We start from the raw sequence: 12,500 nt of genomic DNA on the forward strand, positions 1-12,500 counted from the left end.
AAAAAAAACATACACTTAGTCTTATAAATTACATTAAAAAAAAAAACAAAAAAAAACAAAACAGAAAGATAAAATATCAAACATCAAATTTCATTATGTGCGGCTATGTGGTGGTCATGTGGTATGACACTCTCCTTTGGACTGAAAGGTCTAGACGTTCGAGTCCCACTCTGAACGGTGCATAGTTAAATACTTGGAAAAGACCTCTATACTCACATTCTCTCACTGTACTCAGGTATAAAAGGAACACCTGGCCTTTAACAGCATTGTCTCTGCCGGGGGAAAATTGTCATATCGCCTAACAGGCATCTTAGTCCTACATGTACAGTTTTTCTGTTGGCTAAAGACCTATTGTGAAGCGTTTTGAGCACGTTTATTGCGCTAAATAAAAATGTTAAATATATTTTAGATGCGATTCTGATTGTAATATTTACATGGACGTCTTTGGGGAAGACACAGGGAATTTAAACAAGAGGACAGCCATGGAATCGTAAAGGGAGAGAATGAAAAAGACCAAAGGTTATTAAAGACAAGTACGTTATTTAAGACAAGTACTTGAGATTTTATATAGCGAAATATCCACTAAACGTGCACAACGCGCTTTACAATAAGTCTTTAGCCAACAGCAACAGGTAATACGTAGAACGAGACATGAAGCATGTTAGGCGATATTACAATTTTTTCCGACATACAACACTGATGACGACCAGGTACTCATTTTACGCCTGAGTACGGCGGGAGAATGTGAATAAGGACTCAACTATGCACCGAGTGAGGCTCGAACCCAGGACCTTCCGATCCGAAAGCGAGTATCATACCACTAAATCACATAGCCACACAAAACAAGAGGTGGTTGGGGGGGTGTGTAGGAAAAGGTTGTGTGACTGTTGATATCAAATGGTGATAGATCTGAGACAAGCGTAGACAGCCTGGGTCGTAGTCATTGTCCACTAAATGGCCTATTAAAGGTCCCTGGGCCATAAAATACCCCTGGACACCCATCCAGGTTGCCCTGCACAAACAGATCAACTTGTATAGCACCGACCGGTCACCTGAAGGGATTTGCCTTGCATTATAAGGCATTACAAGAAGCAGCAATGCGTGTTGACAACGAGCTAAGCAGTTTTACACCTATTAGAAAAGGAGTTAGGCAGGGGTGTGTTTTGTCTCAAGATTTATTCAACCTCTATAGTGAAATGATATTAAGAGATATCGAACATAAGAAGGGGGTGTGTATTGGAGGAAAGAATGTAACAAATCTGAGGTATGCAGATGATACGGTTCTACTGGCAGAATCTGAACATGAACTACAAGAATTACTGGATGTTGTAGTCAGGAGTAGTGAAAATATGGGACTGGAACTGAATATATCTAAAACAGAATGTGTGACGGTATCTAAAAATAATAACCCACCAGCCTGTGTAATAACAAGCAGAGGGCAAACAATACAACAAGTTGAATGTTTCAAATATTTAGGCTTCAATGTAACATCCAATGGAAAATCAGATTGTGAAATAAAGAAAAGAATAGGTATGGCGAAGAATGCATTCAACCAGCTGCATACAATTATGAAAAACAGGAATATTAGCATGAAAACAAAAATCAAAGTCCTGGATTGCTATGTACTGTCTGTGCTGCTATATGGTTGTGAGAGCTGGACCATAAACAAGACCATGGTTAAAAGACTGGAGGCAGCGGAAATGTGGTTTTACAGAAGAATGATGAGGGTGTCATGGGTGGAAAGGAAAAGAAATGAAGAAATTTTAGAAATGGCAAACAGAAAAAGATCACTGATAACAAAAATCATCAAACGCCAAATGGAATTTTTAGGACACATTATCCGCCACCTGGTTTGGAAGTACTCGCCTTGACTGGGAAGATGAATGGAAAAAGAATAAGAGGAAGACAAAGAATAACTTATTTGAAAGGGATAAGAACTTGGACAGATGAAGCTGAGAAAGGTGGCGCTGCTTTAATAGAATTGGCAAGAGATAGATCAGCTTGGCGGAAGATGACCTCCGACGTCTGCTTCAGATATGGAACTACATGAGATGAGATGAGATAAGGCATTGGAAAATCAGTCATGATCTAAAAATATTTTTGAAAAAAAAAAATAAAACCTAAAAAAAAACCAAAAACAACAGCAAACAAACAAACAAACGTGTATTAAAAATTTTGGCCTGAAAATTCGTCCTTCAAATAGCGGTCGATTGAAGTGACCCTCATCTTGTCAAAAACTATCAAACCTGGGACTTTAATGGAAGACATCACGAAGTCCCAGGTTTGAGAATTTTTGACAAGATTAACGAGTCTTCTAGCCAAAATTTTAAATATGTTGGACTTTTTCCTCTAACAGTTTTGGCAATGAATAAAATGACCAGATCTGATACTTTCAACGTTTTCTTTCCATCCGCCATCCATCAAATCTACATTGTTATCTTGTGTCACAGGGGAAAATGTTTGAGCCCAAAAATGTCCTGGTACGTGCTGTGGTCTATCTACCAATAAATCTGTTGAATTTGGTGTTTATTCCAGCCCTCCCATTGGAAAACCCTATCATTTCGTAGTAAATACGTCATCGTTGAATTATGAACACGTTCAATAAATAATTCATTCAACGATTGCAGAATATTTTCGCACATTTTATTGGTGTGAAATTAGGTGTAAACGACAGCTGATTGGTCATTATAAATAATCTTTTGGTGCGCATGAATACAAATCAACGTTTTTAGTTTAGGGTCAAATTGACATTCAAGCAGATGGAGAAAGATACAAATTATGGTGAATAGAAGTACTAATACTATACCATTTGGTTACAAAATATCTATTAATCTTACTTGGAGGGGTGGAATAAACGTATTTTTTCATTTCTTTGGGTGTATTAACCAATACTCGCAAGCTCGTTGTGTTATTGGGCACGATAAAACCAACTCGTTTAGTAAATAAAAGGAGATGAAAGAATGGAAAATCTACTATGAAATCTGTTTAAATCAACTTTGTAGAACAGGTTTAGAATCCCCAGATTCACAAATCTTTTTCTTTTTTATTTACTTTTCACAAAATAAATTCATCGTTTGGTCAAAGAAATCGACATGATAATGTGTCAGGTTGGACTGTACATTTAATTACGATAATTTAGCATTGAAATGTTGAAACTCGCATGTAGACAACAGACACAGGAATATTGTAAGTCGGGTAGACATATAGACATATCCAGGCCAAACTGAATAAAGCGTTTTTGTGAGTGATTGGGGGGGGGGGGGGACTCATTAATGGATGTAGACCTGTGGGTGTTGAAAGGACAAAAGGGGAACAATATAGCTACTTTGTTGTACTCTGGAGAAAAAAGTATTGACAATTTTGGCCAGAGTACTCGTCCCTCAAATATCGATCGACCCCATTTGGACCAAAACTCTCATATTTCGTGAAGTCCCAGGTTTGAGAGTTTTTACCAAGATGAGAGTCATTGAAATCGATCTAGAATTGAGATTTTTGGCAGACATATTTATAAACGTGATTTTTTTCCAGACAACGACAGAAAGAGTTACAGCTCTTGTCAATGAGTTTGGTTGTTGTGAATGAATGAAGAGAAGTAAAGAGAACTCGGTAAAATCACAAGATTGAACTCAGATATGAATAGGACAGGTACTTATTGGGGTAATACCGTAGCCATCGTTATGTTATAGCCTGACACTGAAGTCCAAAAGGACCGGCATTTTGACGTCATTTTTTGGTCAGTGTCAGGCCATAACTTTACGAAGGCCACGGTGATACACGTACAAGAAATATTCCCTCAGCGGCTGTCATTTATCCCTTCTATATTTTCTACCAATAAAATATATGGTAAATCTAATTCTGATGTAAATACATCAAATCGAGCAGTGGTAAATCTAATTCTGTAAATACATCAAATGGAGCAGTGGTAAATCTAATTCTGTAAATACATCAAATCGAGCAGTGGTAAATCTAATTCTGTAAATACATCGAATCGAGCGGTGGTAAATCTAATTCTGATGTAAATACATCAAATCGAGCAGTGGTAAATCTAATTCTGATGTAAATACATCAAATCGAGCAGTGGTAAATCTAATTCTGTAAATACATCAAATCGAGCAGTGGTAAATCTAATTCAGTAAATACATCAAATCGATCAGTGGTAAATCTATTTCTGTAAATACATCAAATCGAGCAGTGGCATATCTAATTCTGTAAATACATCAAATCGAGCAGTGGTAAATCTAATTCTGATGTAAATACATCAAATCGAGCAGTGGTAAATCTAATTCTGATGTAAATACATCAAATCGAGCAGTGGTAAATCTAATTCTGTAAATACATCAAATCGAGCAGTGGTAAATCTAATTCTGATGTAAATACATCAAATCGAGCAGTGGTAAATCTAATTCTGTAAATACATCAAATCGAGCAGTGGTAAATCTAATTCTGTAAATACATCAAATCGATCAGTCTGATTTAGATAAACCAATTATATTTCAACGTCTTTATGTACAAAAGGCGAAATGCCCATCACTGCAGATTTTACATAGAATTTCTCCATTTTTGTGTTATTGGATTGAAAGATCAATGTTTAATGGTTGACGAGATTTGTTGTTGTTGGTAATATCTAGGATTCCTGGTGGGAGAGTGTTCCGTTCTTTGATGATTCTTGGGAAGAAACTGATTTTATATGTTTTGGTTCTGTGTGTTGGAATTGTGAACTTACTGCTAAGATAATTTCTTGTGAATGTACAGTGTTGGTTTTTAAATATTGTGGTAGATTTACTGCTGTTTTGTTGGAATTTACTACTCTGTAAGAGAAGTTGCAAGCGTTTTTCTTTCCGCCCACTCTCCAGTGTTTTCCACTGCAACAAGTAAAAGGCCTCAGTAACGCATCCTGGTTCTCGCAAGTAATTTTCGGTGACAAATCTTGAAGCTGCATTTTGAACTTGTCCGATTTTATAGAGGTGGCTTTGCTGAAAAGGATCCCGCGCTGTGCACGCGTGTTCCAGTACGAGTGTGACTAAAGCATCACTATATTATATGTAATCCCAAACGCCTGAATCAATCCACTCCCTGCCTCTCAATACATCGTACACGTTCTGACCACACCGCCATACATAAAATGACAATACGAATTTTATCCCACTTTAGACGGAAACTCCCTTCTTTTTTCCCCTTCCTCTTCCTTCTCCTTCATCTCTACCTACTCTCTCTCTCTCTCTCTCTCTCTCTCTCTCTCTGTATCTCTCTCCCTTTTTCTATCTCTCTCTCTCTCTCTCTCTCTCTCTCTCTCTCTCTCTCTCTCTCTCTCTCTAATTTATTTTTATTATTATTATTATTATTATTATTATTTTATTATTATTATTATTATTATTATTATTATTATTATTATTATTATTATTATTATATTTTTTATTATTATTATTATATTATTATTATTATTATTATATTATATTATTATTATTTATTATTATTATTATTATTTTATTATTATTTATTATTATTATTTATTTATTATTATTATTTATTCCGATAGAGAGCTATGTGAATATTATTAAACTCATGGGAAGAAAATGCTGGAGAGAAAAGTGAGAGACGGGAGACAGATAAGATAAGATGGAAAGAAGGAAGAATACTCTACACAAACGTTACATGACACGTGATCCACTTACCGCCTTTTCCTGGCCAGTAATGATATGGGGGACACGTGTTGAGGGGCGTACTGGAAGATGTTGACAGGGCCGCTCAGGGAACCACCTACGACATACAGGATTAATTCAGTTGTTACCATCATATGACCTTTGAACTTGAATTACATGTGATCATGCATAATACATCTAATACACCCCCCCCCCAACCCGCTCCCTTCCCATGCCATGTAAATAATAAATAACTGCTGACAATAAATGGCCAATGGTACAGGCCGGATAACAAGAAACCTTCGGAATATAATTATCCAACCTTGACCTGATTCTAGCAGAAAAACAAAATTTGGCATCGTCTTTTCTGCGATGCTCTGAAAAAAAATATTTATAATTTTGGCCAGAAAACTCGTCCTTCAAGTATTAATCGATTGAAATTACCCTAAACTTGGCATAAATTCTCAAACCGGAGACTTCCCAGCGTTTTGCCAAGATGGGAGGGATTTCATAGATCGCTATTCGGAGGATGACTGTTCTGGCTACAATTTTAAATATGTGTTTATTCAGAGTAAGAAAGAATAAATGGACCATGTTGTATGCCGGATACACGGCACCTTCGCCGGATACAGGACACCTTCTCCGGATACAGGACACCTTCTCCGGATACAGGACACCTCCGAATACAGGACACCTTCGCCGGATACAGGACACCTTCGCCGGATACAGGACACCTTCGCCGGATACAGGACACCTTCGCCGGATACAGGACACCTTCTCCGGATACACGACACCTTCGACGATACAATACACCTCCGGATACACGACACCTTTGCCGGATACAGGACACCTTCGCCGGATACAGGATACCTTCTTCGGATACACGACACCTTCGCCGGATACAGGACACCTTCGCCGGATACAGGACACCTTCTCCGGATACACGACACCTTCGCCGGATACAGGACACCTTCTCCGAATACAAGACACCTTCGCCGGCTACAAGGCACCTTCAGAATACCATGATCCCCACACTGACCTCTTTCTTGTAGAACAACAAAATTTGGCATTCTCTCCTCTTGTGTGGCTTTGTGGTAGTCCATGTGGTATGACACACAGCTTGGGACGTGGAGGTCCTGCTTTATGAATCCATCTCACTGTGTTCAGACCCTTCACTGTCATATATTATCTCAACATACTCAGGAGTAAAAAGAATTAATGCCCGATAACAGCGTTGTCCATTATATATAGAAAAGAAAGAAAAAATAAACTTAGTCCCTAACAAGCCTCATGTTTTATGCTTCTTTATAGTGTTGCTGTCGTTTGTGTAAAACCTGCTCCTCTTCATCTCATTCTTCTGACAGATCGTCGAGGAGATAATATGAGAGATGAAATTGCAGTGAGGGCAGTCATTTCAGATCTGTCATCAGCTTTCTTGTAAAGCGCTCAAGCTATATAAAAAAGTGCCCTTCAGGGTCAATATTGTAGGCCAATGTAGCCGGCGTTTATCCCGGTTTCCATAGCGTGATATTGACAATAGCAATTGCTTGCTATCCTTTGGACAGGACGCTTGTCTATCCCAAAGTACTTTCCGCCAGACCTGACATACCCAGCTACCCTATCACTGCTGGGTGGACAGGGGGGGGGGCTCAGAAAACAATCTCGACTGCACCAGGATCGATCACGGTCCCTTAACGTGTGAAGCGAGTGCTCTACCATCTGAGCTATCGGAGTCCTCTGGACCATATAAAAGCTCTCGGTTTTAAATTATTACTTCTCTCCTTTTTCCAATCCAGCCCAATTGAATTGAAGACCTTTATCTGTATTTTGTAGCACTTCTCCGTTTGTTAAAGTTACAGTCAGGCCGTCCAATGATTTTGTCGATTACATCTGATTTCACAATTATAAATGCACATTACATAGACAAACAGAGCATAAAATACAAAGATGAAAAGTAATTGATAGAAAAGATTGACTCACCTGCTTTCACGTGCCGGACCAGGTGACCAGCGATGGCCAACTCCTCTGGGTTGAGGCGACCATCACGTCCAAAATCAGCCACGTCCCAAATGGTGGTGATGACGTCATCATCAAGCCCAGAAGACCTTAACAAAGCAGTAGCAACGTTTCCTGTTTGATGGAAGGGGAAGGGGGGATGGGGGGGGGGAGTTAAGTACAAAAAATTCATGAACTCAGATTTGATATCGATGTTTACATTCATCTGTTTCCGGTTAGAAATGTTGGAGTTCCACAAATGTCAGCTGGTAAAGACATTTGGCTCGTTAGCAAAAGACTTTGGTTCAAATCCACATAGAGTTGTGATTCCATTCTAAACTACCAGTCTACCCAGCAGGTATTTGGTAACTGGATCTGAAGGAAATCTGGAGGAAAGTACTTTGTAAGGGACCATCGTTATAATCAAAGAGCAGCAACCAATTGTTAACACCCGACAAGCGCTGCAAGAACTGGGGCAAGCTCTACCTTCGTGGATCAATTATCACGCCAAGGGACTTTATTAAATCGAAGTCTAATAAAACACGTATTTAAAAATTTGGCTAGAAAACACTTCCTTTAAATATCGATCGATTAAAATAACAAATTTAAAGTGTTTTTGGAGAGTAGAGCAGTAATATTTTGTACTGTCGGATGTACGAATTTAGATATTGGTGTTCTGTGTCTGTAGAATCGGCGTATAAATAAGACAATCAAAACCGGAAAAGGCGAATTTATCAGATGACAGGTTTCAAATAACGTTTAAAGCCATTGACGGGAGATTGAAAGACAATGCCAGATAAAAGTCTCACATAACAATGATTCAAATCTATTTTATTAAAGTTTTATTTTAGTAACACAAACATAAGATTGGAGTTCATCTCACTATAGTCATATTTCGGTAGGCTTAGAAAAACTTTACTTTCTAATATTAGATTATCATTCCTTCAATAGCCTTCTCTTTGAATCCATTTCAAGTCAGTGAATACTTTTCTTTCAACCTTTTGTCACTTATTATAAAAGCTGATTGACTTAATTTTCGTAACTCACTTCTCTCAAGAACTTTCGCCATACTATTCCACTGCTCATACTTTCTATATTTTTGAGATTTATACCTTACTCTTGGAACTTTGTGGAGGATTTCACCATTTTGATTTCCGCCATCAACAGACGCTGGAGATTCTTCTATCGTCGTTGGCAGCGATAAAACTCACGGAAGAGCATTACAAATACTCTCTGTCTGGGAGTGGAACTCACACGTCCCTATAACGTCATCATCTCAGCAAGATCACAGACGTTACGTAATATCACCATATCCTCATTTGTAACGTTGATCACCATTCATTTATAAGGAAACTCGGCTATGTGGTCTCGTGATATGACACTGACTTTCGGATCGGAAGGTCCTGGGTTCAAGCCTCGCTCGGTGCATAATTGAGTCCTTGGAAAAGACTCTTTACTCACATTCTCTCACCGTACTCAGGTGTAACATGAGTACCTGGCCGTTAACAGCGTTGTCTCTGTCCGATTGTAATATCGCATAACAAGCGTCATGTCTGGTTCTACATGTTATGTGTTGCTGTTGGTAAGGGACACCTTGTGACGCGCTTTGAGCATGTCTAGTAATAGCTTATTTTTAAAACTCATTTTATTAAATATCATCTTTCTATTCATATCATCTTAAACAATTCGCCATTTCTTCTTTTTAAAAGTAACTAGAAAATTCTGGAATCCTTATTTCTGTCATCTTTATTTTATAAATATTGTCGACTTAGCTCTTGAGCTCTCTGAAGGCCATAACAAAAAGTTGATTGTAATTGAAAGATGAAATAGATAGGAAAAAGTACAGTTGTCGGATGGGTAAAGACAGTCTTTGGCCACAAAAGAAAACAAATCGTGAGTTGTATTCAATAGTTCAACCAATAGGATCATTTCTTTCTTTGAGCACTATAACGACAACTCACTAGACGCTGCACAAAAATTAAAAAATGACGTGAGTCCCAGTGTTAGGCATTATCTAAGCGATGTCGACGGTGTTTGCGTAGCCCTCGTTAACATAATAATATAGCGTGACATAAGAACACGCTAGGTCTTATAGTTTGACGTCATTTTGTACAGCGTCTAAGGAGTTGTGGTTAGGAGAGCTCAAGGAAACAAGTGCTCCCATTGGTCAGTGCCAGTCTATAGATAGTATGCACTTGGCTAAGAAGTTCACAACATTGCCATCCGGAAGTAAAACTGGCCAACACACAAACTGTGTGTAACCTCGAAGGTTTATAGTCTGGTTAATACAGTTTAGTGAGAAGTACTCATAAACGCGGATGGCAAAAACCATAACAAAGACATGAGTGACGTCATCTTCGAACTATCTATAGATAGAATGCGCTTGGCCAAGGAGTTCACAACATTGCCATCCGGAAGTATAACGGACCAACACACAAACTCTGTGTAACCATGAACTTTTATAGTCTGGTTAATACAGTTTAGTGAGAACAATTCACAAACGCGGATGGCAAAAACAATAACAAAGGCCTGAGTGACGTCATCTGCATACTATCTATAGATAGAATGCGCTTGGCCAAGGAGTTCACAACATTGCCATCCGGAAGTATAACGGACCAACACACAAACTCTGTGTAACCATGAACTTTTATAGTCTTGTTAATACAGTTTAGTGAGAACAACTCACAAACGCGGATGGCAAAAACAATAACAAAGGCCTGAGTGACGTCATCTGCATACTATCTATACGTAAACGATGGCTACGGTATGTGTGGGTGGCGGGGGGGGGGTCATAAATTATAGATTTTACACTGTTAAATTATGTAAACAAGTTACGCACCACAACATATGAGATGAATTCATCGCTTTTCCCAAATATCTCGTGCTGACACGTAGTTCCGGCTAGTGATTATGAGTTCACGTCATACTAGTTTCCGAATAAAAACAGTTCGCTTCTAAACTTAACACTTATGGAGATTGCATTACATTTTGAATTCATCATTTATCTATATCATGTCGCAATGGGCACGATCTCTATTAACTTTCCATGTGCTCGAGGTCAGTGGTCACATTGCAAAATATGCTCAAAGTGACCTACATATTGAAAAGTGTTCACATATTTTGAACTATCTAACATTACGATTGGTCATTGTGTTCAGCTTGACACATGGGTATGTTTACAACTTTCATAAACAAAGCAGCGTGTTTACATTTGTTCAGAAATGTCCAATCTTTGGACAGCAACAAATCACGTGATTGATGACTCGGTTGGACGAAAACATGAATAAAGATCGCTCCCATTATCAAAGACTGATATGAAATCTCCAGCTTTAAATCAAATGAAATAGTGATTTTATGCCAATATTGTCAAATAAACAATGAATGCTGTTTATATAACTCTGAAAAAATGTTTTATGCATGAACGTTTCACGGGGCCTTTAAAGGTTTTTAAAACATATTAAACTCTTAAACAATACGATACGATACGATTCAATACGAAATCTCTATCGGTTCCACTCTCGTAAAGCTTCCAAAAGAACTCTTATTCTATCCATCGATATGTCATTAATGAGAACGGCTACGGAATCGGAATTTTACAGTCAACCATTTGAAGATGGTTATAGAAAAACGACAGAGATATTATCACCAGTGTGAAACGACGTGGTAGGAAGAGGATCCTTGACAGTTTTGATATGGATATCATCCAAAGAGCTTGTCACAGTAAAGGTTGTTCACAATAGGATTCAATAGTCGTAACGGCACTTCCTTCCTAATGACGCATGGTAACTTAGCAACACTGGCTCTAAACTATCGGAACAATGGCGGACGCAGTATGAAATATTTCTCCGGCGAGCATAAAAGCATATCCAGAGGGAAAAAAACCCATACATTTGATCATGTTTTGACTTTTACACATTCTGATCACAAGACATATGAAAAGTTCTAGCCAGCTCGAAGAATATAAAATAATGATTTTCTTTGTTTAGAACCAAGATGGCCGCCGTTGCCGGGCGGCGTGACGTCAGACTACTGAATCCAATTATCTTATTAAATTTTATTTTATTAAGAACTGAATTCATCTCACTCCAGTTATATTTCGGTAGGATTAGATAAACTTTACCTTCTAATATTAGATCGTCTTTCCTTTTATAGCCTTCCCTCGAATTAATTTCTAATTAGTGAATACTTTTCGTTCAACATTCTGTCACGTAGCCACTTATTATAAAAGCTGATAGGTCTAACATTCTACACTCACTTCTCTCTACAATCTATGCCGGACGGCCAGTCGCTCCATTCCTTATATATACTGGAAGATTTTTATCTTTTGGGACTTTGTGGATATTATATCTCCACCATCAAGACGCCGGAGCTTTTACCTTTGATTGTATAATCTTCAAGGATCAAACCTGAGCCCGCTGTCAAAGAACTATACAATAACCCCTTACCAATTGCCTGGAAGTGGAATTTTACGAGCCCGAGCCTGTTATCAGAGGAATATATCATCCAAGCCTGTCAACTGCCTGGAAACGTAAACTTACGAACCTGACATATTATCATAAGTTACGTAATATATTCACATCTCTATTTGTAACTGCCACAATCACTATTTATCTCTTTTAATTAAATTTCATCATTATTTTTATTTCATTGTAAACAAATCGTTAATTGTTTTTCATTTATAATAACTAGTAAATTCTGGGGCCTCATTCTACATATATCTTTATGCATAGTCGAGTAGCTCTTTACTCACTTGAGACCATGACAGAGCTATGGAGCTAGATGAGCGTAAACATACATCCGACAAATATTGGACGTCTGACAATCCGTGTAGAAAAAGGCCCATGGGTTCTGGACAGAGGATAATTT

The 12,500-nt window shown here is 38.1% G+C and overlaps 1 protein-coding gene across 2 annotated transcripts in view; it reads right to left on the reverse strand.

The window, feature by feature from the left end:
* LOC144971578 (uncharacterized) overlaps nucleotides 1–12,500 on the reverse strand; it is a 206,644-nt gene that overhangs the window by 115,044 nt on the left and 79,100 nt on the right. For both annotated transcript variants that reach the window (XM_078912624.1, XM_078912630.1), the window contains 2 exons: nucleotides 7,620–7,769; nucleotides 5,673–5,757 (listed from right to left, as the gene is read on the reverse strand). In XM_078912624.1, coding sequence (XP_078768750.1) covers nucleotides 5,673–5,757; nucleotides 7,620–7,769 — 235 coding nt within the window. The remainder of the gene's footprint in view (nucleotides 1–5,672; nucleotides 5,758–7,619; nucleotides 7,770–12,500) is intronic.

This window comes from Berghia stephanieae, chromosome 1 (assembly GCF_034508935.2).
Source record: "Berghia stephanieae isolate SIO BIC M18660-M18661 chromosome 1, UCSD_Bste_1.3, whole genome shotgun sequence".
In the NCBI taxonomy this organism is placed as follows: domain Eukaryota; kingdom Metazoa; phylum Mollusca; class Gastropoda; order Nudibranchia; family Aeolidiidae; genus Berghia; species Berghia stephanieae.